The 26041-nt window shown below is 39.6% G+C and overlaps 1 protein-coding gene and 1 long non-coding RNA gene across 7 annotated transcripts in view; one reads left to right on the top strand and one right to left on the bottom strand.

Moving 5' to 3' along the window:
• Nucleotides 1-23998, top strand: part of PRTFDC1 (phosphoribosyl transferase domain containing 1) — a 56803-nt gene extending 32805 nt beyond the window's left edge. For 2 of the 6 annotated variants that reach the window (XM_065666604.1, XM_065666601.1), the window contains 5 exons: nucleotides 7427-7444; nucleotides 8825-8907; nucleotides 9310-9356; nucleotides 11252-11328; nucleotides 11956-13234. In XM_065666604.1, coding sequence (XP_065522676.1) covers nucleotides 7427-7444; nucleotides 8825-8907; nucleotides 9310-9356; nucleotides 11252-11328; nucleotides 11956-12003 — 273 coding nt within the window. In that variant the 3' untranslated portion in view covers nucleotides 12004-13234. Of the gene's footprint in view, nucleotides 1-7426; nucleotides 7445-8824; nucleotides 8908-9309; nucleotides 9357-11251; nucleotides 11329-11384; nucleotides 11849-11955; nucleotides 13235-23732 lie in introns of those variants that run through there. The other 4 variants (XR_010609935.1, XR_010609934.1, XM_065666602.1 and 1 more) reach the window with 4 other exon arrangements.
• On the bottom strand, nucleotides 1368-1869 carry LOC136007987 (uncharacterized). Its single transcript, XR_010609937.1, has 3 exons — nucleotides 1801-1869; nucleotides 1597-1696; nucleotides 1368-1506 (listed from the first exon to the last, which is right to left on the bottom strand). It is a non-coding gene; the product is annotated as an uncharacterized LOC136007987 (long non-coding RNA).
• Nucleotides 23999-26041: the final 2043 nt, after the last annotated feature.

Below are 26041 nucleotides of genomic sequence, written 5' to 3'. Positions count from 1 at the left end.
GTGGATTTTGCTCCTGTGCATACCATAAAATGATTTCATTTTTAACAGCAGTCCATGTAGCTTCCTTTGGACCTCTTCACTGAAACTTGATACATAATTGTTTAACCTTTGTTTGCTTTGTTGCTATGTATTTTCTCCCCTTGTAAGACCACCATTACAACCGTACTATATAGGATGAAAGGTCTGTCTAGACTTGTACCATGTCTAGGGAAAAGATACATGGCACACAGTAAGAACAGAGACTTCCAAAATCCAGTTATATGTGGACTATCATTTATAATACATCCAGTGCTAGAACTGTTATCCATGTCTGTGTCATCTCTTTGTAACTCCAGTTATGCTTTTAGTCCCACAAAATTCTATGGCAAGGAGTTTCATATTTAAGTAATGTGAAAAAGTTCTTGTTCTTTCTTTTAAACTTACGACCTGCTTACCTTCAATGAGCTTTGCAAGACTCATGTAAATCTGCCTTTTTTAATTGCTTCCTTAAAAATTTCTGAAAATCTTGCCACATTAAGGTTTATTTCCTTTGATTGTCTTTTTTTTTTTCTTCAGTAATTTGGTCTGATCACAAACAGAGCTTTTTTTAAAAAATCCTTATATTTTAAGGTCCACAAGTGCCATTATATTATTTCTGAACTTCTATGCAATTAGATTGAAGGGACCCAAATGATAATTTCATCACTGTGCCTACAGTTTCTCTTATGAGCTACCAACTAATTTGATTTAAAGACTTGATGGAGAAACCTCCATACTTCAGGCACGTTTTACCAACACTAAACTGTCATCACTGCTAAAATGGTGAGCCTAATTTTCTCTTCTGAATTTGGATAGCTTTTTGCCTTTCACTGTTGCCTTTTTTAATACCTTTGCTACTAGATTGAGCAGCTTGCCATTATCAAATTTACATTGCCATATGGTTGCATATTTGCCTATCATCCAGTCATTACTTAAGTGTCTTTTAGATAAACTAATACAATGGGAGGCTGCTGTAAAGTACTGGCATGGATGTAAATGAGACAAGGTTTGAAGGAAGAATTAATAATAGGAAATTAATTCTAGACAATTGAATTAGTTGGAAGAAAGAAAATCTCAAGCATGCAGATCCTTCTGTTGGTCTTAACAGAATCAGCAAACTTCAAGCTAAGTTACATATTGGGAGAAACTCCTCATTATAACCTATTATGATTATTTAACCTATATATAATTATATAACCTATAATCAGACAATTTGAGAGAAAAAAGTGATTGCCCTACATGATCACTTGCCTTATGAGCAGAGGGACAGATAAAAATATTAAGAATTCCTCTGAGCTAAAATAAGAGAGCAAATTATCAGCTGTGGAACAGTGATAAATGAGGTGGAGGTCAGCTGCAGTGGAAGATCAGAATGCGCTGTAAAGCCAGTGTTATATCGAGTCATGATTTCTGGTGCGTACAGCAGTTCAGGATGTTTGTTCCCAGGCTCAGCTGTTGCAGGTATTTTGTGGTCTTGGAGGTTGTGGGCTGAAAGGTCAAAGTTCTTTTGTGAAAAATGTTCTCCCCCTGGGAAGTGGGCTGTTAATAAAAGAAGAGCTATTACTTCCTGCTACAAACCTGACTTCACTGTAATCAGGTGTTTTTTTCCAGGTCTCAAATCCTTCTTCTTTTCTCGGTCTTAAGTTCTCTCTGGTTTGGTTTTGGACTTCTTTAACAGCTTAAAAAAAAAAAAAAAGAAGAAGAAGAAAATGTGTGTGCTGATTTATTCTGATGATTTATGCTGAAACATTTAAGGAGAAAATACCCTCTTTGTGTACCTACCTGAGTTTTGTGCTGTACACGCAAGGGCTGTGTTTGTCCTCGTAGCTGTAGTATTGCAGTAAGTATGGTTGTTTATTTGATTACTTAAGTAGAGTTTCTGCTTTCCAGGAAATACTCCCCCCTTCTAAATATGCAGCTTGGCATTTTACCTTGTTAAAATCTTACATTTTCTGTGAATTCAAAGACAGCCTTCCCCTCAAACTCTTAGTGCTAATTTCAAAGCACTGCTATTGCACAGCAATTTCTCCTTTGAAGTCTTCTGAATGGAACATAAAACCAAAATCCAGAAAAAAAAAAGTTATCCTTTTCCAGGAAGGTGAAAAATAGTTTCCATAGTACTAAACACCGTCAGGCAGGAGGCATACATGATCTCATTACTCTGCTTGGTCTTGTTAGCTGACATTGTTCCATTTATGACTGACCTGTAGGAAGGTAAACAATGGAAATGTATTGACTCAGTGCTGGAGTATTTTTCAGCTTATTACAAGTTAGAATTTTTCTTACATGTTTTATAATAACAGCCTACTTTCTTGCCATGTGTACGCTCCTGTGGCTTTGAAAACCAGTAAACTAACAGATTTTTAATGTTTGCAGGTTTCCAGTCCATTATTAAAAATTTTAAAACTCACAGATAGATTGGCATTTATTATAAAAGTGAAACTGTGTCTCTTTAACATGTGAGACAAATTCACATGGAGTGCAGGGATTAGAAATTATTTCTTCTTTATTTTATATAGTACTAATACTGTCAAAAAACTGCTTTTTCCAGATGCCCCTAGACATGCTGCTATGAACTGTTCTACTACTGTCTGAAAAGGGATATGCACAAAAAAAAGGACAGCACAAATTTTATTGTTATGTAGCTGCAGTTCACACCACAAATACTATTTCTGCTCAGTGCAAATGTCCATGTGCAGAGTCACAAGTTGTGTGCACCCTTATCACTCAAAACTGGAGAATGTTGAAATTTACAGCACCCCTTTGCACTTGACACCACAGAGTACAATTTTAGGACTGCTCTTACGGGTCCTTTCCAACCTGAGATATTCTATGATTCCATGATTCTACATTGCACCAGTGTACTTCCTGCCAGATACCTGGTAGAAGCATCTGTAAACACAGGGTGAATCACAGTCATCCTTATCTATCAGCTCCCAACCATCCCTCTGATCCATCACCAGCAATGAAAGTTCCTGATTCTCTTGCAACGATTCAGTAGAAAGGCATTTTAGTCTCTGAGAGTTGAGCCATAGCCCTTTCTTTATTTGGACTCCATAAGAAATCTTTCCAGGACATATTTTAAAAACCTGACTGTTCTCTGTTTCTCACTATAAGATGTATTAGTGCCATTATTACATTTCTGGACATATTTCACAGACTGAAAGAATTGTATTGGGGAAGACGGCTGTACTTGGAAATGAAGCCATCTTAAGTCTAGTCAACATGTCAGTAAATATTCCTGTTTCCTGTTCTCCAAGATCCAAAAATGGACAGAAAATACCAAATGCATGCCAGAAGGCTGGATTGTTTTTCTTTTCATGTGGTTTCCTGCTCTGAAATTGCCTCAGATATATCTGAAAGGACAAAACAGTCTTGATCTATGTGGTAAAGGAGCTTCAAACACTTACACTTGAAAAAAATCTTTAGCGTCCTTTAGCTTCCTATTGTTTGCCCAGCTGTTACTTACTGCTGTAGCACCCCAAGCTTATGAGTTTCGCTAGTCTCCTGCGCAGCAGGTCACAGGTGGATTTCATGGTGAAGCTAAATAGCGTCCTTCACAAAGCTAGGACCTTTCACAAATATGCTGGATGCAGCCAGCTGTGCATTTAAGATGGTGGTGACATTGCATTCTTCTTATATCTTTTTCTATCCGTCTGCTCAAGGATAAGTTAATCTATTTCAACCCGTTTTAGTTACAGATCACCACTCTCTAGCCTTGGATACTGTATATCAAAATATTTCTTGGCAGTTTGCTCGTCTACTAGTCTGCTATGCCATCCCTTTTCTGGAACCCTTCCATCAGTAGCCTGCTTCAACAGGAAGGGGAAGGGAATAGGCAGCAATAAAGTCAGTTTCCCAGCACATCATGTTGTTTTGTAGGAGATGGTTCCTGGTACGAGAGGATGGCAAAACAGTTTGCATTCCTTCAGTCATAAGCAACATTTAAATATGATGACTTTAGTCACAGTAACCCTGCCTAATTAAAACAGGGATTAATGTATCACTCTCAACGATCAGGATGCCTGCTTATTTATATATACAAAATGTTTTCATATCTAAATATTTTATAGTGGCTTTTCCACTACCCAAGTGCTTACATACAGGATTTCTCCATAGCATAGAAGATCCTCCTCAATGTTTTGAAAATAATGAGAATGTGTATGATCAAAATGGAATCTGTGTTTCCTGACCTGGGCAGCTGCCTGATTCAGGGGACTTTCAAAGGACCAAATCTCCCAGTGTATATCATTTGCAACTATTGGACTCCTTGACTCTGAGGAGAAGAGGCAATAACAACAGAATGCTGTTCAGACAATTCTAGGGTCTGCCAATATCCTTCCTTCTCAAGTTGGTCAATAAATATGAGATCTTACACTTCAGCTGAAGTCATGTGCAGGTGACTATCACTCTTGTGGCCAGACAAGCCCTTCAGGCATGTCTGGATCCATGTTAGTCTTCTTTCCTTCACTTGAGTCATTTGTGATCAGGAAATGTAGACAAGATTAAATTTCTATTAGACAGACGTATAACTGGTTGGGAAGCTGTTCTCAAGAAACAGTCAATTATGCTTCACTGTCAGACTGGATGTGTTAAAGCATGTTCTCCAGGGACTATACAATATTTAATTCATGATTGAAAAGATGGAATTAGCATTTACTGCTAGTGATGCTACCTGGAAAATAGTACAAGATAGTAGTGTGATCTGAAGAAATTATTTTAAGAATTTGGTTCAAAGAATGACATGTAATGACAATGAAGATGAATAGTAACTTCTGTGTTTATATAGAAGTAATCTTTTGCATAAACACAGGTGAAGAAGGATTGACAAAGCAACAGGTCTGAACTGGAGATGATAGGTGGATCACAAGTTGCACATGAGACGACAGCATACCTTCATAAAAGATGTACTGGAATGTATAGAAAGCAGTATTATTTGTAAAGCATATAAAGTGGTTCTTTTATTCTTCTCAGCACTGGAAAAGGCTTCTCCCTGGTTTGGGGCACCACAACCGGAGAAGGATTCTGAGCTACTGGACAGGTTCCAGAGGAGAACAAAAGAATGATCAGAAAGCTAGCAAATATGATTTGTGAAAAAATACTGAATAAATAGGGGTTGTTTAATCTGAAGAAGAGGAAACTGAGGCAATACATCTTCACTCAGGCAGCAACCAGCCTTTGCTGCACCCTGACACAGCCTGCTAATGCAGTGCTTGGCAGCCCTCTGCCATGTAAGTTTTGGGATGTCCCATCTCATGCCATAGCTGCTGGATAGGTCTTGTCACTAGAAGATCTGTGCTCTTCCTTTGGGAGGAAACTCCTTGTTAACAGTATGAAGAGCAGCAAGAGATGCACAAACCTGGCAGAATAGGTTGTGATGCTAAGCTGATGTCAGGTCAACTTCTCTTACCCGGTGTCACTCAGTCATCCTGGACTGCTTGCTGATACTACAGGAGTTCATTCCCATCTTCAGTTCTAGTGACCTTCTTTCCTTGTCAACTCTTCTGCTCTCTCCCTGTATCATATATATGTGTGTATATACACACACATAAATATTTACAGGTACTACCAGCTGTGCAAGTTCCCTGGGGGATGGTTAAACCATTACTCCTGCACGTAATCTTCAGGTGTCCACTGACTGCATCAAGTGATTTGCTTATGCCTCAGACCCAGATGTCCTGGGCTACTCTTTGAAAGTGTTTTTCCTAGTTATGACTTCATCTAGGAAGCCAAATGAGAGCCAAACCCTTGCTGGCTCCAAATGGCTTCATTCAAGAATATGTGCACACCTGTCATAAGCATCTCCTGAACATGGTTTTGATCTCTTCATCTTACTTAGAGGACTGACATACTGCCATTCTTTATTGAGGGAAGAAATCTCTAGAGGCAGAGCATCTTTGGGCTTGTTTTTAAGAGGCCTTTGACTTTTTACCTCCACAGGACTAGGTCTTTCAGATCCAGAGTTGTTTGTGTCAGCAGCTGAGAGGTTGAAAGTCAGGAGTGCTGAGCAGGATAACCACCAGTGAAACCTGTTATGAAAACACCAAAAAGGAGCCACCCTCCAAGATTAATACACATTCCACTGGAGATCAGTCTAAATTAGTGGCTTTCTTGAGCGATATCTCTGTTGCTGACACCTGCTGAACTACTGCCGGGAGTTCCCTCCACACCTTTACCAAGTGTTTTGCCATTTAAGAAGCATCCAGGTATAATACAGTGTGTGGTAACATGTTTCTGCCGTGGTTGATGTATGAAGCATGCTATGTTTCCCTACCAAGCACTGTGATTGTTAGGAGGAACTGCAGTATGAATATAAATATGGATAATCTAGATTAATAATTTCTGTTTTGAAGATTAAAAAAAGATGCACAATGTACCTATCAGTTACTGGAAGTGTCTAAGGTGTGCTGTTTATGAGCACACTCCCTTCACGCACTTGTCGTCCATGGTGTTTGAGTCATTCTCAGAACTCAGCCTTGGGATTCTGTGATTCAAAAGGACATTAGACCGTCTCTGTGTTATGTACATAACAACGCCAACAAGCCTGAGAGAAAAGAATTGGATTGTAAGCTAGTCTGGTGACTACTGCATTGATATGAAACTGTCATAGTTTTATGGGACGTACAATGTGCGCATGCATGCAAGATGTATACATACATACATAGATATAGGTATTTGTGAAATTACTTTCCTCTTGCTATTGCAGGTTTCACCTCAGAAAGTAGATCATAAAAGACCACTCTTTTAAACATGCATACGATAATGCTCATTAACAAACAGATTTTTATTTCTCCTAATAAGGACATGAATTCTTATTACTGCTTCTAATAGAAGAGAAGTCATTGTGATTCCTGAAACCATTTCAGCAAAAAGATCAGCCTGTGTGATCATGCTGTCTTGACATCACTGCTCTTGACTGGACCACTCCCCTTCTCTTCAAACAATACTATTGATGTCAGCAGCAGTATTTGAATAGAAAGAGCGTGAAGGGAGAAAGAGAATGTGTGGCACAACTTAGCCTGTAATCCTTTACTGTGAAGTTTGTGGGAGGTGGGGGAAGGGAGGAAGAGCATTTATTTCTGAGTAAGAATATTATTGCTGTTGTCTCATTAAAATTGGAATTAGTATTTTAGTGAACTATTGGGTACACTGTAGTACACAGCCAGGCATACTGGAATGAAGTGAAGATCATCCCATTTGGGATGCACAGATATGATAATCTAGATAGAGCTGAATAAAGTGGTAGGCCCTGACTGCAGAGTTTGATGTTATTAGCGCACAAAAATGAAACAGGAAACTTCTTGTGTCCTGCCGTGTTGCACAATCTTAATTTCACTTTTCCAAGCATTTGTTTCTCTTAGTTTCTGAATATTGTGTAATTGTGTTCCTTTTTGTTTGTTTCTTTCAGAATGTCCTCATTGTGGAGGTAAGTTGGGTGCTTATGTCGTATTGTACTTGGATAAAGTCACATAGTCAAGTCGTCATTATGTGTTAGATATCTAAAACCATCTGTGTTTAGAATTCTTCAGCTGGGAGGTGGTGAAGAGGGAGAGGGGTTGATTTGCTTAATGACATCTCAGTCTTCTTGCAACTGCCTAACACTGCATTGCTGCCGCTCTAATTGGTGCTCTGCCTTGTGATACCAGGGAGTCTTAGTTTCTACGTCATTTGATTTGTTCTTCCCACGGTTTCACCAGCTCCTGTTCTGCAAGTTGTTCTGTTCCGTGGAGGACAATGAATCAACTGCTGTGATGCCCTGCACTTCGCAGCTGCATAACTTTGAAGCAGTAGCATAGCCCTGCACGTGCTTTTACAACTGCAGGGTTGTTCACACACTGGTTGAGAATGTCAGTCATTCTCTCAAGTCCCACTCCTTAGCATTGCATCCCACAGTGTCTACTGGGGAGGGCCCATCACAGGTACATTGCTGGTGTAAAGCAACAGATGTTCAGTTCTAGAGAAAAAGAACGTATCACCTCACCAGTGCTGCAAATTCTCTTTTAATTAATGCAGGTGATTCTCTTTCAAATCATTGGAAAAGCAACTGGGATGGTTAGAGAGCACATCAGGCCCAATGTGCTTGTGTGGGAAGTAAGCTGGACAGCATAATGAAAAGTCTTTTTTAGCAAAGGTGGGAAAAAAGGTCATCAGCCACAGAGATGGCTGATTACCTGCATAGCTGCTTGGAGCTCCATGTTTGATAATGCTTACTGAAATGAAAAACATCCACAGCAAATTTTGTTAATGGTATTAGACAGCTGGGGTGCAGTGGTCAAAGTGAAAAATCCACACCCAAAGAGTTCAGGACCAGCAGCTGCTCTCCGTGTCATGGTCAGTCTTGTAGTCAGGTATCTACTGATCTCATTTAGATCATGTTGGGTACAGCAGCTCTGGAGAACACTCATATGTGCTGGACTGATAAAACAACAAATAGGACAGATATAGATCTGACATGGAGAGATGTTGACATGTTGTAGTCTTGAGCGTAGTATGAGAAGTCTGATCCCTGCAGCCTTGCAGTGCCCAGTAAAGTCATCTCCAGTTTCGTATTACATCTCAAGTACTAGAAACAGCTGTTTTCTAGAGGAAGTGGGCAGTCCTTTAACTGGTTATGCTGTGAGTAGAAAGTGCTTGCTTCAAAGAGTGTGAGCTCAGTTATAGCCTTTTTTGGAGAGGCTTGCAATGCACTGGGAAACATACATCATTTCCACAGAATAAGAAGGTGGAACTTCTCAGTCATTGTCCAGATTTCCTCTTTTCAACTTTCCTTTGTTTTTTACTTACTCTGTTTTTCATGTTTTGTAAGGATATTGTTGGAACTGGAAGGACTATGAAGGTTCTGCTTAATAATATAGAAAAATACAAGCCAAAAATGATTAAAGTGGCAAGGTGAGTAAATCACAAAACTTAGTAATTAATTAGTCTAGCCCATATTTCACAGTGGAGGTTCCCATTCTGAGATCCTGCTTTAATTTGATGCTGTAATTGCATGGGGAGCTCTGGAGTGGAGCTGCCTGAGTCACTAAGAGGAGGGTGGAGGAAAGGAGAGGAAATGCTCTTGTATTGTTCTGCAGTGGCAATGACCCTTCAGCCATTTAAGGCTGGCACTGATGGACTTTGAAGGGGAGCACACCCATCATTTCCCTGCCATCAGGACTTTGTCGGGAGAAGCAAAACAAGAACAGTGAATCACATGGCTCGGAAGTTTATTGGTAAAGGGAATAGTTTTTATGCTTGTTATTCAGGTGAATACCTAGTTTTACATGGTGTTTCTTTTGTTTTTAATTACAGTTTGTTGGTGAAAAGAACATCTCGGCCTGATGGATACAGACCAGATTGTAAGTATCTTTGTAAAAATCTGTACATGACAGTACAAAAAGTTAGCACTTTTTCTACCACTGCCTTTAATAACACTCTCTGGACTGCTGGAAGCATTCTGATGTATCAGTTGTCAATGGGACTATGGGATGCAATGGAAGGATTTGTATAATTATGGTTTGGAAAGCCTAGCCTCCTTGTAGTCTGATGTTTTCTGCAGAGTACTAACTTTATAGTGAAGTTATGAAAGCATTTAGTTTTGTCCGTAGGTGAGTGCTTTATCTTCTGTGTCTGAAAACTATATGGAAAAGAAAGTCCACTTCCCCCTTTTTCTTCCTCACTGCATCTCATTGGAGGAGCTGAGGATTGATTGCATCTGAACATGAGAGGTGTTTGATAGTATCAGTGGTATTACTATAATTAGATCCCACTCTCCAAAAAGCAAAAGATAGATTGGGCTTTTTAAAGTTCTTCCTGCTGCTCTGTTTGTGTCACACCAGCAGAATTATTGGTACTTGTACTGTGCTATGATGAAGCCATAAGTGGAGCTATACCAAAACTATTGTAATTTTAGATTTACTAGAATAAATGATGTAATAACAGGTATGTGGCTAAATACTGAAAAGAATAGATCCATCTAGAAGAGATCGACCAGTATTTGCTACTGAAGAAGGCTGTGGTCAACTGAGCTGGGGAGGAGGGTGGAAGGAGAATAGGCAGGTGAGTACCAGGAAGCAGCCTGAGGGGCCTTGATTTGGATTGTGGGAGGAAGGGAATCTTCATGAAGCAAAAGTTACTTAATGTTGGGCATGGCACTGTGGTTGTAGCCCAGTAATCTGAACTGTGACCTAAAAATTTTGTTGTACAACTTTTATACAGTGGTATTTTAACATTTAGAATTTAATCCAGTTAATTTAAGTGTACATTTACCTGCATTCGCTAATGTTAAACACATTAAAAATGCAATTAAATTACTTCATGAAGGGTAGTTTAATATTTTTATGTAGTAACTTGTAAAGTGAAACAGGATTTATCCTTGTTTATTCATACGGTGATGAATTTTATAAAGCATCAAAGATCTCCCTTGTAAATTGCTGACAGTGGTGTGTCAGTTCCTCACCCAAATTTATGATTCCAAAGTGTCTATTACCCACAATTTTTAACAATGGAACAAATTCCTTACATGAATATGTGTAAAATCTTTTATGCTGACCTGCTTTTGTGTCCATAATGCTGTGTTTTGCTCTAGCTACTTAGTGAACAATTTGGAGAGTCTTAACTTGTTTTGTATAGTGCTGATGCTGCACAGACTTTCACACACAAAAAGACACATGCCTGTGCTTAGCTTCAAATGTGTGAGTTGTATGATTCAGCTACACTGCACGCATTTACTTCTTCAATCATATGCATGCGTCTTCATAAGGTTGGGCTTTGAGAAGCATTTCACATTTTGGTAGCATAATAGGCAAAATTGGTTTTGCTATTCTCAGAAGAAAATGTATAAATCTCTGAAAGTTACTTCTGAATTAAAATTGTATATTGTTTTCATCATTAGTGTGATACTGGACAGTTGTCACCACACACATAAACTAATGGAGCTTCCAAATGTAGTCAGAGTTTTTCAGCTCTGATTTTTGGCTTCCTTCCACAATGTGTCTGTTGTGCCAGTGACAATTGTACACAAGTCTCCTACTCTCCACTGCCTATTCACATCCTTGTCACTGATGGGAACTGTGAGTGGGAACTGATTACAGGGCTACTGCTGACCCTGATGTATCAGAATCAAAAGTAATATAACCTCAACTGACTGCATAAATCTATAGTTTGCTTGTCAGAGAACCAACACATGAATTTAAAGGCTATATAATTGCCACTGATCCTGTATTGATGGTGTTTGTTATTTGTCTCAATACAGATTACGGATTTGAAATTCCAGATTTATTTGTGGTAGGTTACGCCTTAGACTACAACGAGCATTTCAGAGATCTAAACGTAAGTTTCTAAAAAAAAAAAAAAAAAAGTTTAAAAAATCTGGTTTACTTTTCTAGGGTGTCTTAAATATCCCGTAATTCATCTCATCCCTCAAGCCTTAATATCATGGCTCAGGGAGTGTAGGACTTCCTGAAAAACCTCAAGTAATCCAAAGGAGTCACTGCTCAGCACCATCAATGGTTTCTTCCCATCTTTTCCCCCTAAAAGCAGAAGTCATACCTCTGCTACACTTCTGTCTTCTGCGAGCCTAGGACTTCACTTGTCCACCATTCGCAGTGCTGTCCAGAGACAGTAGTAAAAAGTGAAACATGGCTACAGTTCAAACAGGTTTGGACTTTTACTGCTGTGTGGCCTGCCCCTTTTCTCAGTGGGATAATGACTGAAAAATGTGCAAGCCTTGCCTTTGCTTCCTGTGGTACTCCCAGGAGTGGACCTCAAAGCTGGGAATTGCAAGCGGGAAAACTTGCAGTAGCTAGAAGGAGAAACCAGAATTCAATTTGAGGTCTTTGGAAAGGAAGAGGTAATTACAAGATCATTAGTCTGGTCAAGCAAAAGTATTTCTGACCAAATCATTAATTAATAATGTCATCAACTATGCTGTTGCAATCAGTGTTATATTTTTTTCAGCACATATGTGTTATCAATGATCATGGCAAAGCAAAATACAGAGTCTGAAGCAGTAACATCCTCACCTGAAGATTTGTAAGGTCAGTGAAGCAGAAATTTGACTACACTCCCTCAAGCATCTCCCAGAAGAGCACTTCAACTGGCTCGTGTTTCTTTCACTCAATATAAGGGGTTTACTCTAGAGATACTGATTAATATTTACAGAAGTGAGAGCTTTTATCTAAAATGTGGAGTAGAGGGCTTTTAAAGCTATACCTTTTAGAAGTATTAAAATCACCACTTAAGTTGCCTTTTGACTCATAATTTGTCTGTTTCAAGTCTCACTGTGAAGGCTTCTTTTTGCTCAGTCTATCATTCTATCATTGCAATTCATGTAGTTCACTGTGTTGCATAAGATCATTCAAAAGTGCCATTCTGTGTTAAGATTATTTTACAGAATTTTATTGACTTCAGCATCCCTTTAGTCTTAATCAGATAAACTGCTCCCAAATTGAAAGCATTATTTTGATTTAATTCCACAATTCAAAAGTTTCAGCTGACACTGTATGTTACATGGTCCATTTATGTATGAGCTGGTCAATGTCTAGCAGCTCATTACTGCCCCGTCCTAACCGAAGTTTTAACTCTCAGAATGTGCTAAATTAGAGTGCTGGTTCAAAATGAATCTCTGCAAGACACTGTTGATCTGAAACTGGAAGATGCCATGGTGTTGGTATATCACATAGCCATGGATGTAACCTGCTGAATGTGTTGAATTTTAATCAAGACAAAACAATGCCAGGCATTGTTTCTACATGGTATCCTCTTACTTCTATAGGACACAAATGAGTGAAAAAATTAACATAGTGTTCTCCTGTGAGTATATTCATAACTAAATCTCATTAAGCACAAAGGTTTAATGCCAGTCAGATAATTACTTATGATTTGATTTTTGTAGCATGTCTAAGTTGAGATTTTTTGTAACCAGATTTGACAGTGTTGGAGAAGACAAGAAAAAAATGTATAGGAAAACATAGAAAACCAGTTAATGCAGGAATACTGTAGACTCTAGAGGTTATTTCCTTCCCTTATACATGGTGTTTGAAGAACTTTATTAATTTACTTGCTGTATTAAGGGTGAAAAGATTAATTCTGTACTATATGTAGTTGTTCCTTACAACTTTCCAAGGGAAGCCAATGCAAAGTAAGTAGGTGTACATCAGTGGCTCTGAACTATAAGATGCCAATTGTTGTAAGAGGCTTCAGGTTCTTTCAAACTAATAAAATAACATTAAGAACACTTGTTACATTGCACAGTTGTTTATCTTCCTGCTTCAGCACATTTCACATGTCCTGTAAGAGCTCTTCAAAAATATGCACTTAACTGGTAATCTAAACATCCCTTATGTATGTATCCTGGGGCTCACAAGCTATTGTTATTTGGATAAAATCCATGATATTAGTGCAATGAAGAAGATAAAAGAGTTATTGTGATTGCTAGAAAAATCTTCTGTAGCCCTTTCACCTAGATTTTAAAAGAGTTCTGTTGACAAGGTTTCCTTCATAGAGCAACTTCCTTCTGTTTTAGAGGAGAAAGCCCACCCATGGCATGTGGGAGAAGCTGGTGAAGAGTTTCATCACTTTTTCTTCTATGAGAGTGTTAAAAGTTTTTCTTAACACATCTGATTTCTATGGATTTAGTAGTATTGGCACATTGCATAGGCAGATAGGCTTAGGCTTAGCCTAAGTCCAGGAGATCCATTAGGTTATTTCCCTTTTTTCCTTTCTTCTTAAAAAGTCACAATCCAATTCCCCTTACTACAATGGTCAGTCTTCAGCAGCAATGACAACAAAGTTTACCACATGAATTAGTGTGAAAATATGAAGTACTGTAGATGCACATAATTGAGACTGTGTTTCTTTCGTTAGAAGATTCAAATTATTAGCATCTACATTCTTAATAGGAAAGACCAGATTTATAGAAAAGATAAGACCTGGAATGTTTCTTCAAATGAATTATATTTCCTCCTGCCATCATATTCTTAACGTTGTGCAAAAGCACCATACAGATTTCACTAGTGAATTTGCATGTGCAATTATCCTGTGAATGAGAGGTATTCTTCTAATGTCATATTTGAATTTTGTACCTTTATATCTCTGAGCACATCCAGATGTCTCAGTTGCCATCCATGTTACTGTTTGCTTGAAGCACTTTCATCTGAAAAATTAGTTTTCAATTACTTTAGTAATCAGATTCCAAAATACCATTAGTGTAACTGAGGAAATGGGTAATTATGCATGTAAGCCTGATTACTATGGGGTCTAGTTTCTTCAGTGTGATCAGACAGTTTAAAAAAAGACTATTATTTTTTTTGTAGCTGTTTCCTGGTTAAACAAGGGAGGTGATTCCATTCCTTTAACTAAAAAGGCCACTAAACATGTTTTCAGTTGTGGTTGAACCCTATGACCCATACAGCTATGTAGTGCTTTTAGATCAGTTCAGTAACATCTGTTACTGAAGAAGAGAGGATATTCTTTACAAGCCATTCTTTTTCTGGACACCATGTTCATGCATTTGGTAGGCATCCACTTTTATCTCAGTTTTTCTTCTCATGCACTCAACACCAACATCCTTTCCTTACCTGTTGTTAGTACAAACTAACATGAGCAGTAATTTGGTTTAAAGCTACATAACATTTAGCAGCTATCAGGTTTTAGACTTCATCCAGTTCATTCATGCTTATATCTGGTCCAATTCCAAAATAGCTGAAAGTGATTTTCTGGAGAGAAAGTCAAAGTAGGAACAATAATTCCACAACGTTGTTAACTGAATATCATTTAGGATTCCATGTTACAAGCTATATGTACAGTCTGAGTATCGGGTAGTTTCTGGTTAAAATATAGAACTTAAATAGTCTAAAAGGTCTGTAATTGAAATATTTCTTTCAATTCAGTTAGCTGCTGCATTCTGGTATTTATAGTTGAGCAAAGTAGAAAATAGTGTAATAGTGTCTGTTTTTTGACTGCTTACTATTAGTGTTATATTTCCTGACCTTATTATGCTAATCCTCAAAGTTTTATTAATAAATTCTATAATGTCGAATTCCAGCATTTTCCCCCAAAATACAATATTAACTGTACGTGATATTAAGCAGCAGAACAGTTTCTGATCTGTGAAAGAGTCAAATCATCGCAGTTTATACACATTAAAACACTTAACTTGGAGATGTACTTATGCCATGAGTCATCGTTACTGCTTTGTGGTAAGAATAACCTTTATTTCAGTAAAAATACTGGAGTTTTAAATTTTAACATTTCTTTATACTGAAGAAGAGAAAGGCCAAAACAGTTTTGCTGCATATGTTTGCACTTTAATTTTTTCAGATAAAATAGCAAATAAAACCCCTGTGGTAGTCACACTTGTTACATATGCAGGCTGTAATTGATTCTAGCTACTTTGGAAACATCAGTTTTCAGTTGCAGTTAAAAATGAGAATCTCAAAAGAAAAACATTACAGGGTGGTACAGCAAGAGGTAGAGGCTGATCTTCGTCCTTTTGTCAAACCATCACATTTGGGAAGGTTTTTCTCTTCTTTTATCTTTTTAAATGTTTTCCAAAGCCTCTTGTAGTCTACATATAAAGATCTGAGATGAATACAGCATCTAAGTGTACTGTGAAAGGTATCTTACATACTTTTTCTCCTTAGATTGGAGGGAGGAATTTACACATAGAAGTTAATGTGGGTGTTTGTTACCTCAATTCAGTCTTCCAAAAGTTAGCTGTGGCTGCACTCCCCAGAGCGCACAAAGTAACTAAAGAGGATGAGTCACTGTCTTCCTGTGCTTCTTCCAGTGGTCCCCATTTGAAACCTCATAGGTGAGAGAAGCAGTGCCAGGTACTTTACTCATCCTCTCAAAAGAAAAAAAAAATGGAGGGAAAATAAAAGCTTTAATCCTAATCTCATACACCTTTCACAATTACCCATTTAATGCTATATGCCTTCCTCTGGGCAGCCAGCCACGTACAGCTCCCAGTAGCCAAACAGTGTGTGCCACTAGGGACTGCTGTGTATGCCAGGGATGTTCCGAGCAGTGAGAACACTGCAACAGCACAGCGCCAGCTAGAAAAGATTGATCACAAGCCATAAACTATACTGTGGGATCATTTTGTGGTGTTAAAAGGGTAATCCTTTGTTAAGAAAGAGCAATATTCCTCACTTAATATAAATTATGAGTGGGGAAAGATAACCAAAATGGAACAGGGAGTGCTAGCATACTGAAGAAAGGTTGTAATTTATTTTGCAGAAAGCACAGAGAATAGTCAATACATTACAGAAGGGAAAAAGGAGACATCAGTTCTGAGTGAGCCTCTGTAGGCTCCTTGAAGGATGTCAGCTGTAGTTTGGATGCTAACTTGTGCTGCTGTGATGTACTGGCTGACATGACCTCCCTTTCTGTCCATGAACTAATGCTTGGTTTCTTTGTACCTTCACATGAACACATGTATCTGCAGCTGAACTTTTCACTGTTACCAGCAGTCATTTTGGAACACAAAGGGAGTTCCAAATCTGCAGAAATTTAAAGTCAATTAGTTAAATACTTGCTGTCATGCCTTGTTCCTTCTGCTGCTGCATGGAGCAATGAACTACTGACAAACTACTGGACTTTGCAGTACAGCAATTTGTTTGTAATACTAAGAAAGAAAAAGGTTTGGATACCATTCAAAGGATGACCTTTAGTTTCTTTCAGGAGTGGCATGAAAGATTTCCCCTTTTTTCCGTAGCAGAAAAAGATAAGAATGACTTGTATTGTGATCTGGCAGTCTCTCTTATGCCTGCATGATTGGGCCTCTGATTATGGTAAGAAAATCTCATTTCTAATCGTCTCATTACATTAAATCATTACTACACATGATCCAAACTCCATTGGTCCTACTGTTAGGAAAGCTTTGTACATTTGTCAGTACTATTAAGTCATGAGGTTATACAAGGGACAACTCTTGCTGGAAGATATATGCTATGCCTTCATAGCTATTGAATTTGCATAGAAAAACATTGGAATTTAGCTAAGATCTTTTGGAAGCAATTCCAGAAAACAGAGTTATCTTGAAGTGCCTTTTTTTTTTCAGTAATTTTCCCAAACAATCAGAAGTTTTAATCTCTTTTCCTCAGATTGCTTTTCTCCAGTTACACCCGATTTTTATGTTGTGTTCTATCCTGGTGTCTTTTAAGCACATTCTTGCCAGTCTTGTAGGTTTTAAGGACACTCACAAATGCATGTTGTTTTCCAGGAAAGGTAAGCCCTTGTTCTGAGACATTCAAGGGCAGATTTTCAAAGGTGCTTAAGCATCAAAGGAAATTTGATGGGACTTCACCTGCTTGGGTGGGTGCCCCACTGCATCCTCAGTCATTATGTGTCTTTGAAAACAGTTTCTTGCCTAATCTAGATAGACTGGGAAAACATGCATTAATATATCTTGGAGGGAAAACAGGAGGATATCAGACTAAAAAGTACACTTGTGTCATTCTTTGATGTGGGCATAAATATCTCTGTTTTTCTGAAGCATGCAAGTGTTGTTTAATTGATTTATTTGTTTGGGTTTTCATGAGAATTATTGTCATAGTGTTTCTGGCTTTTCTTGGGAACTTTGGAATGAAGTGAGAGTGTTCAAAATTTAGCTTTTGGAAATAATAGTTCAGCATAAACACTAGCACAGAGAGACAAAAAGCAGACAAGATACAAAGGAATATTCAGCAGTACCATGAGCAGTGGAAAAGGCAAGGAGGGTAAAAAATGAAGTGCCATTAAAAACTTTAACTGTAGAGTGTTGATTGGAATGGGTCCACCAGTGAGTGTACAGGAAGGATATTAAGATCGGTTAAATATGACCTGCTGAATGAGTGCAGGGATGGAAGGCTTTTCTGCTGAGAGCCAGTTTGGTCCTGGGCCCATTTCTGCCGTATGGGAGAGAAAACCGTAATAAACTGAAATTGTTTATCTTCCTCCAGAAGGCATTTCACATCATGACATGATGCTATTGACTGCATTCGAGCTTTTAATTACAAACACCCAATTTATGTTTCCAGTACTATTTTGCCTAAACTGTATCTGAGGCAGTCTCAGCTCTTAAGGTCAGTCTGAATCCCTCTGTGTCTTGAATTTAATCAGCCACATCAGACACCTGTGTTACTTCATCTGAACACATCTCAGTGTTGTTTCTAACAAACAGCCTCTCCATCTTATTTTCTGAGGTTTTTAGGTCTTCCCGTCTCAGGCTTTACCCTTTTCCTTAGATCTTTATTTCCATTTTTCCGAATTCCTCTTAGTCTGTGTTGGGCAGAAACCAATTTACAAGCTCAGGAGGTGCTGGGAGCAAGGTGAACGATGACCTAGAGACACAGCACAAACACCAGTGAGTTCACTACCCTTAGAGAAAACAAACCCATGAACTGACGAGACACTCGACTGGGTGGCAGTTACTGGTCTTTCATGGGAGATTTTAAGAAAAGCAGCAAATACTTAATTTAAAGGCATAAAAAAACCTTGATTTGTGTCCAAAAGTATCAGAGTGGAGAAGCTAACCTGCTTCTGAGGTATGGAGACAGGATTCCGTGTGCCACCACCATCACCCAGCGTGGATTCCTTTGCTCCTGGAGCTTAGCTGTGGCTAGAGGAGGAATTGGCATTGAGACACAAATCAGCACAGCAAACATTCTGCTTTGCTGCAGTATTTCCAGCTCCAGTACTCAGAAAAGCACACAGGAGGGTTTATCCAGATTAGGTCTGGCACACAGTTGATTCCATCAGGCTTCAGCCATATCTTGCGGCAGCTTAGCCAAAATATGCCTCAAAATATTTGCTGTTTTCCCCACATGGGTCACAAGCTGGCACCCAAAGCTATAGAGTGTTTTCCTGATTAAGTTCCATTCATTTATAGAAAAAGAGTCAAGTATAAGAACATATTTCCTGTGCAGAAGGGAAGAAGGAAGTCAAGACACATCATGGCACTGCCCCAGGCTGATCTGAAGTCTTTGTCCAGATACAGATTTACTGCAGTTATTTTCTGTCCCTCAAACTGTGTCTAGACTGGCTCAACTTCAGCAGCCTCTGAGACATGTAAAATATTTTATGCAGGGCAACAGCATTTTGTGAAGTCAAAATAGGTCGTGAAAACTGCATATAAAGCTGTGCATATAAAGGGAGCGCATGTTCTCTGTATTTGAATAACAAACTAATGCCATAGTGTCCATATGGGCCCCTTTTCTATGGAGAAATACAGACCAACTGAACACAACTGCTCATGTGCCCTGATTTAAACCCCTACCAAGTCTTAGCAAGACTGGAGCCAGTTTTTAGTTCATATAGGTGTATGCATGAAAATTGCATCATTTTCAGTGTGAATGCTATACCAAATAGTCCTTTAGCCTCCTTTAGTGTAGAAAAAGAAAATATGATCCCTTATACTATTGTTACCTACAAAAATTTAAATTTTTGGTACAACATTTAATACATTACTAAATAGTACCGAAATGCGGTCATGCAGCTCATGGTAAACTCACCAAATGTTCATTTACCAGTGTCCTCTGGGAGTCACAGCTCTTGAGGTAAACCTTCATTACCTGAGTGTCAGCATTATTCTCACCCTAAATCAAAACCTGTACCAGCTACTAGGAAGAAAATTAACTACCCCAGCCAAAACCAGGACACTGAGGAGCGAAAGACACGTCATCGCTGTTCTCAGTCATCATTAAGCAGACATTTCAAAGGTCATACTGAAAACTTAAAAGTCCCATTTCTAGTAAGAAAAAAAGAGTAGAATATAAAGCGTTGTTTATGAATCATAACTATCAGCACGGAGCACAGCTGCTTTGCTCTGTATTTCACCTGCTCATAAATGCCAGAGATTTCTTCCTTGAGGCTCCTCAAGGCCAACCCCAGCCTGCCTAAAGCCATAGTTTCATTCATGTCATAATAGCCATTATCCTGACAGAGCAGGCAGAACCTCTCCTTCCACCTTAATTTGCTAAGGGAAACCCCTCCCTAGCCGAAGAACTAAACTGTGTAAAATTATTGTAAGTTACATACTGCAGGAGTGGCCACCAAGTACTACGTGTCAGCCAAGCCTACAAGGTAACAGACTTAGGCTGAATCAGGATGGGGTTTTCCCTTGCCATTTTCGGAAAGGTTGGGTTGGGAGAATGAGAAGGACTCTTGATAGCCTCTGGCTTACACTGCATCTCAAATGCCATGCCAGAAGCACAGTGCTCCCTCAGGACTCGGAGGCTGTCATGGCAGAGGAGAGATGGTGATGCAGCTACCAGTGTCAGCTCCAGCACCCTGCCGAGGTCTCCTGGTATTTTCCAAGCTCAGCCCTCAATGTTAGAGCAGATAGGATCACAGTTTAAAGCTGTAAAGATGTAGGAGTCAGCCCTTCACAGAGAACAAGCTCTAAATAAAACCGTCATGAGTTGACTTCTTTAAACATCCTTGCCCCTCTCCTGAGGGTTTAGCTGCCCTCCCTGACTGCCAGTGCCACCTTCATTCAGCTTCTTTCCAGAACCAGTTTTTCTCACCCTCTGCAATCTCTTGCTCTTGCGCTCAGACTGCTTTATAAACATGTATTTAACAGTCCAAAAATACCACTCCTGACTTACCATTCCCTTGTTGCCAGCCCATGGCTCCAGCTGAAACAACTGTGTGGGTTGGAAGTTATTTTGAAAACCAAGGAAGTAGGTGATTTCCGTGTTTAGGTTTAATCAAAATTATAGCACCAAGATAAGTGAAACACTAAGGCAACAAGGCCTGCCTAATGTCCTCTGCTGCTGCTGAAAAGAGCTGCTGCTTTCACTCTTTCAGATGGTTTTGATATATAGGGAAATGTAGTGTCACACTAGATAGGACTGTATTTATCCAGTAGCTAACAGATAAAGAGCTGCAAACTTATTTAAACAATTATTTAAGAACTTAGGGTTTGGAGACGTTTGGCTTTTTTTAAGTTATCCTCTGCCCTGACATACTTTGCAAAGCCCTTTACCAGCGTGTTTCCAAAAGTCTCCCAATTAGTCATTCCAGGAAAACAAGCATTTATGATTTGATCTTTTGTCTACAGGTTCATCTAAGGTGAAAAATCCTGGGAAGCTGCCATCACTCTGCTGAGTTAATTCAACCCAAAGTCATCAAACCAACATGGCTCTAAAAGTTAGTTTTAAACTATGCAATCAAGCATTCATGTGTCACCGTCTGCATTAATGGCTTTCTGAAAGACAAAAATTAGTTCTTATTTAGGTATAATATTCCTATAATAATAGTTGTTAGGAGAAATGTGGACATGGAAAGACAGCTAAAAATAAAAATCAGGAGGCTTGTCTCAGCTAAAAGGTATTTTTCTATTTCTCATATTCTCAGTTATTTTCCAGAGCTTCTGTGCTCAACATTTTAAGTCAGTCACAGGATTCCTGCTTGATTGCCCACTGAGTGTACTTCATTAGCTCTACTTTATTGACCTTAGAAATTACCATTAAGGGACCCCTCACATGTCTGGTTTTAACTAGGATGCTCCCTTTCCTTACTTCCAACCAGTACATTTGAAATGTGGCATCCAGATCGCTCATCCAACTTCAATGTCTTTTTGTTCTTCCTCATGCTTTCCACAGGAGGTCCACTAGCCCTGTTTCTTCTGATACATCTTGTGGGTGTTGATAGTGCATCGCAGTGCCCCCTTTTAGATGCTGAATTATTTGAGCAACTAGGAAGTTGTTTTCTCTTGCTCCAGTGACATTTTATGGCACAGTAAGGTAGCCTTAAAGTGAGAACTACCGGCTTTAGAGGGCTGTCCTTCCTCACTTGAGCCCTTCTGGCCATAACTATAGCATAAAATATACACTGGGCCTCATCTTAGTTCCTGGCCCACATTTCTGTGGCAATGCCAGAGCTTGCTGATCTGCTTTTCTCGGTGCATTCAATTGAGAGTTACCTCAGCAACCCCGGGTTTGCTCTCCCTAACTCTCTGAACTGGGCAGGCTCCCGCACAAGCCTTACTTGGTGCCAAGATGCTGTAATAACCCCCACCTCGCTCCCACCCTCGGGACTTGTGTCACGCACAGCCTGATGCCTTGTGCCTCTCCTAGTACTTTTAATTCTTAGCAACACCTGGAGAAAGAAGACTAAAGAAGCAGATTTCTGGGTCTAGAAGACTGAAGTTCTGCTTCTGGTTTTAGCCTTCTTCCCCAGCACACCAGCTTGCTCCTCTTTGTCTCTAAAGGTCTCTTGGTCCTTTCAAAAACAAGAACTTTTTTTCCTGACAAAGCCAGATTCTTGGCACATTCTTCCAGCATTCCTTTGAACATGCAGTCAGCAAACAACATCGCAAACACTCGCCTGCCCTCTCATTGTTTTCTGACCCTGATTTACAAGAGGTCAGCATGATAGATGTTTAAACTAACCACAGGCTTGGTTTGTGCCAGGCTATTCCATCTGAGCTTTCATATCATATTAATTGTGATTCCTTTAAATTCTATTGCAATTAAAATCAAAAAGCAACAGTTGTGTGCTTTCAGCACTTCCCACCCAAATACTGTATATTGCTTGAGGCCAGATCCTTCCCCTCTCCTTCTTTCTGGATATCATCTTCCCTTCTATTATTCATATTTTCAAATAGCTCTTGAAAACTATGGAAGTTCATCTAATTGAGTGGACAGCGAAGTGTAGTGACATCCAAGAGCAAAGTGATACTTCAGATAAGCATGTTACAAGCTGGCCCTTTGCAGACATTTCTAAGCTGGCTTTCACAACATAAATATGTGATGTGGGCAAGCGGACAGTCTTAGATTTTCTGTTTTGAAAATCAAGAAGTTACAGCCGTGATTTTAGAGATACATCTCCGATCTACTTTCAGCCTAGTAAGGAGTGTGCCACAACAAATGAAAACAGGGTACTGTAGGGGCTGCAGTTTGAATGTTTTTTCATATCCAGCACTGGCACTGCATGTGGCAAAGGGTCCTACTTTGCAGCAGCATCTTGAGAAGATGCCCTTGTTGCAGTATCAGCCAGTTCTGCTGGGATCGAGTTATGTAGCCCCTTGCCCTTTAGTGCAACTGCTAGCTCAAACTCTGATCCTGCTCCTTGGCCTCTTGCTAATACCACCCCCTTTTTCCCTCTCTGCATTTCTTTCACTGTCTTTCTTCATCGTTTGCTGTGTGTTTAATTTTGCTTTGTCTTGATTTCCCTGGAACTAGCAGCCTTCTGCTGGGCTCTCAGACCTTGAAGGATCTGCTGTACTTCCTCTCTGGTCCTGCAGGACTGCTGCTGAAGCTTCTGGCAGAGTTTCTTTCTTGTAGCCTTTTTTTCTCCCAGACTCCACTGAAACAGCTGTTTGACTTTCCAGCAAGAGATGCTGCCTTACTACCAGGAGCAGGTGGTTCTCATTGCAGAAGTTTCAGTGAAGAAACCGAAGCATGTGACATCTTGTGAATCACAGATTCTTGCTTTCTGTCCTGACATTTCTCTTATCTTTCTGAGTGGAAGGCTGATCCTTAAAATGGATAAGTAAGTGAAACTGCATACACACCACTGCAGCCCAGCCAAATAACATCCAGACAAATGGCTTAGGTGGAGTCACTGTAACATGCAGAATTAAAAAAGATTGCTGGATTTTGGCCTGTACAGTATTTTTCTGTTTGTTCTACTGCTTTCCTGATGAAATAAAAATGACACAGCCTGACAACTCCTAAGTCAATGTTTAAAATCTCCCTGTGTCTTATCTGTTATCATAACCCCGTATTTATTTTCTTTTTTAAAAGGTTGAACCTGAGACCCTATTTGCCATTTTGCAGCATTTCTTCATTCCTGCCTGAGAACTGGAGTGCTGGCAACCAGCTGCTTCAGCTTGTTCCACGCTGTAGGAAGTCAAACTGAACATGCAGCGCCTTGTAGACCTTATAATATAACCTGTCCAATGGGGAAAAATGCATAAAGAAAAAAGGCAAGAGATCATAGAGAAAATTGTTTTTTTTAAACACACATTACAGGGGTTACCTGCAGCAAGAGAGGATATTGAGTTTAAATACCTAACATTCAAAATCTGAATGTCTTATTTTAATAAATATCTCCAGGCTTGGATGTCTTTGGCTTGGGTCTATCTCTCAGTCTGGTGTTATCTGAATTGAGCTAGTTGAAAGGAGCTTCTTCTGTCTCCAGACAAGTTCATCCAGTTTCTATCACTAGCCCATCCCATAACAACAATAACTTTACACTTAGCTCATGAAGACATGCCAGAGAATCTTCTGCACCTCGCTGCAGTCCAGGCAGGCTGGAAGGCAAAGCAGTGTCCTGGGAGTAGCCGTGCCTGAGCCCGTAACAACCGTGGTTGTTTTGTCCTACTCAGTATCGGAATGTTCTTTCTGTTTTCAGCTGCATGAAAGGACAACAGCCCGGAGGTCGTGCATGTGCTATCTGAGTGGCCCTGATAATGTCAGTGTCACAGTTACAGTCATCATCCTTGATAACAGTAATGTTCTCCTGCTGCCTCCTGAGTGGATTCACTGTGAAAGAGGACATAGCCCATCTGCAGGTGCAAGGAGCAGTGCTTCCCAAGGCAACTTTAGCCTTTCCCACCTTAAGAAGCCTGTCCTTGACTCCAATTGCTCTCCGCTCCTTGCTGTGGGTCTGCTCCTTTGGCAGCATGTCTACAGTCACTGCTCGGTTTTCTTCTTCAGTTCTAGCCTAGATCTTCCCTGATTTGGCTTCTGCTTCCTGTGCTCTACTGAATCAGTGTACTTAGCTCATGAACTGAAGTTTAGAAATGGTGGTAAGATGAGTCTTTCATTCTGATTTTAAATTGTCACTTTAAAAACATTTTAAACTGTTACTTGTAAAAAGTGGTATTTTAGAGACAGGAGCTGGTGGGGGAAGGAGAAGGAATAGTGCATCTCTCTCAGCAGCTTCCTTACGATGAAGGCTAACAAGGAACAGACTGTTCTATTGATGCTGCATTTCAGCCCAAGCTTCCGGAAAAGCCAGTTATCTCTTAAGGGTCCCACAAAAGCCTCTATTGATTTATTTCTAGCTAACGCTACTGCTCCCTCCTCTGAGCTGTCTCCTGCTTTCAAGAGATTCGCTCAGGTTTCTTTCACTTGGCTTGCACAATTCTGTTTCAGCTTCCACATCTTTAATCTTTCCTACAATGCCTTCAGGGGTCCTCATTCTCTCCTCAGCATTTTCTGCACATTCAAGAAATAGTGATACTCAGTCACCTTTTCTTCCCTCTCTGTACTTTTGCCTCTGAAGGATCTCAGCACAAATATAATTTCAGCAGCTTTCTCCATGCTTATGATTCACCAGCCTCTCTACTTTGGATCTGTCATGTTATTTCCAAGTGAAAATTTTGACTTGTCTCTCTGGCATTAATTGCCACGCTACTGTCTGGTATTTCCTAAGCTGAGCAAGTGCAGCACCCACATTGAGGTATTTTGGGTAGTCTTCTTTAATGCCACTCCACTAAACACATTTTCTAACAACTCTTTAGCTTCTGTGTCCTCTTAATATAGAAACCTGATTTTGGCTTCCCACGTCCTTTACTCCCACCTTGTATAACCTGTGTTCCCATAGTTCTGATACATGTAGGAAAGAGGTGGCAGGTTTGCATGGGGTCACCAGTCACTGTATCCTAAAACACATGTGCAGGTCTCAGTAGATTTGGTGAATGAAAGTAGATTAAGTCTGAAAAGATCCTTTGAGACTAACCCAGACCACCCTTTGCTCATATTTTTTTTTGTCCTATCTCTGCATTTGAGAAGATGAATAATAATCAAGCCTACCAGAGTTTTCTAAAGGCAACTGTATCCCACTGTGAAGGTGTAAACACAAAAAAGAGGGGCTGAGTGCTTAGCACTGACCAACAGGGAATAACTGGGAGTAATGAGATTAAACTGAACAAAGGAAAACCACTGAAGGTTGAACATCAAGAAAATATCCTGGCCGTGTCTATCAGACCATGGACTAATTTCCCACGGGAAGTGGTGGAAACTCCATCTCTTGAATCATTTAAAATTAAGACAAGATAAATCACTAAAAAACAGAGGGCTGGGAACAACCCAGTTGGAATTGGAAA

The sequence above is a fragment of the Lathamus discolor genome, chromosome 2 (assembly GCF_037157495.1).
Source record: "Lathamus discolor isolate bLatDis1 chromosome 2, bLatDis1.hap1, whole genome shotgun sequence".
NCBI classification, from domain to species: domain Eukaryota; kingdom Metazoa; phylum Chordata; class Aves; order Psittaciformes; family Psittacidae; genus Lathamus; species Lathamus discolor.
Note: the sequence above shows the minus strand (reverse complement) of the source record. Positions and strands in the feature narration are given on the sequence as shown.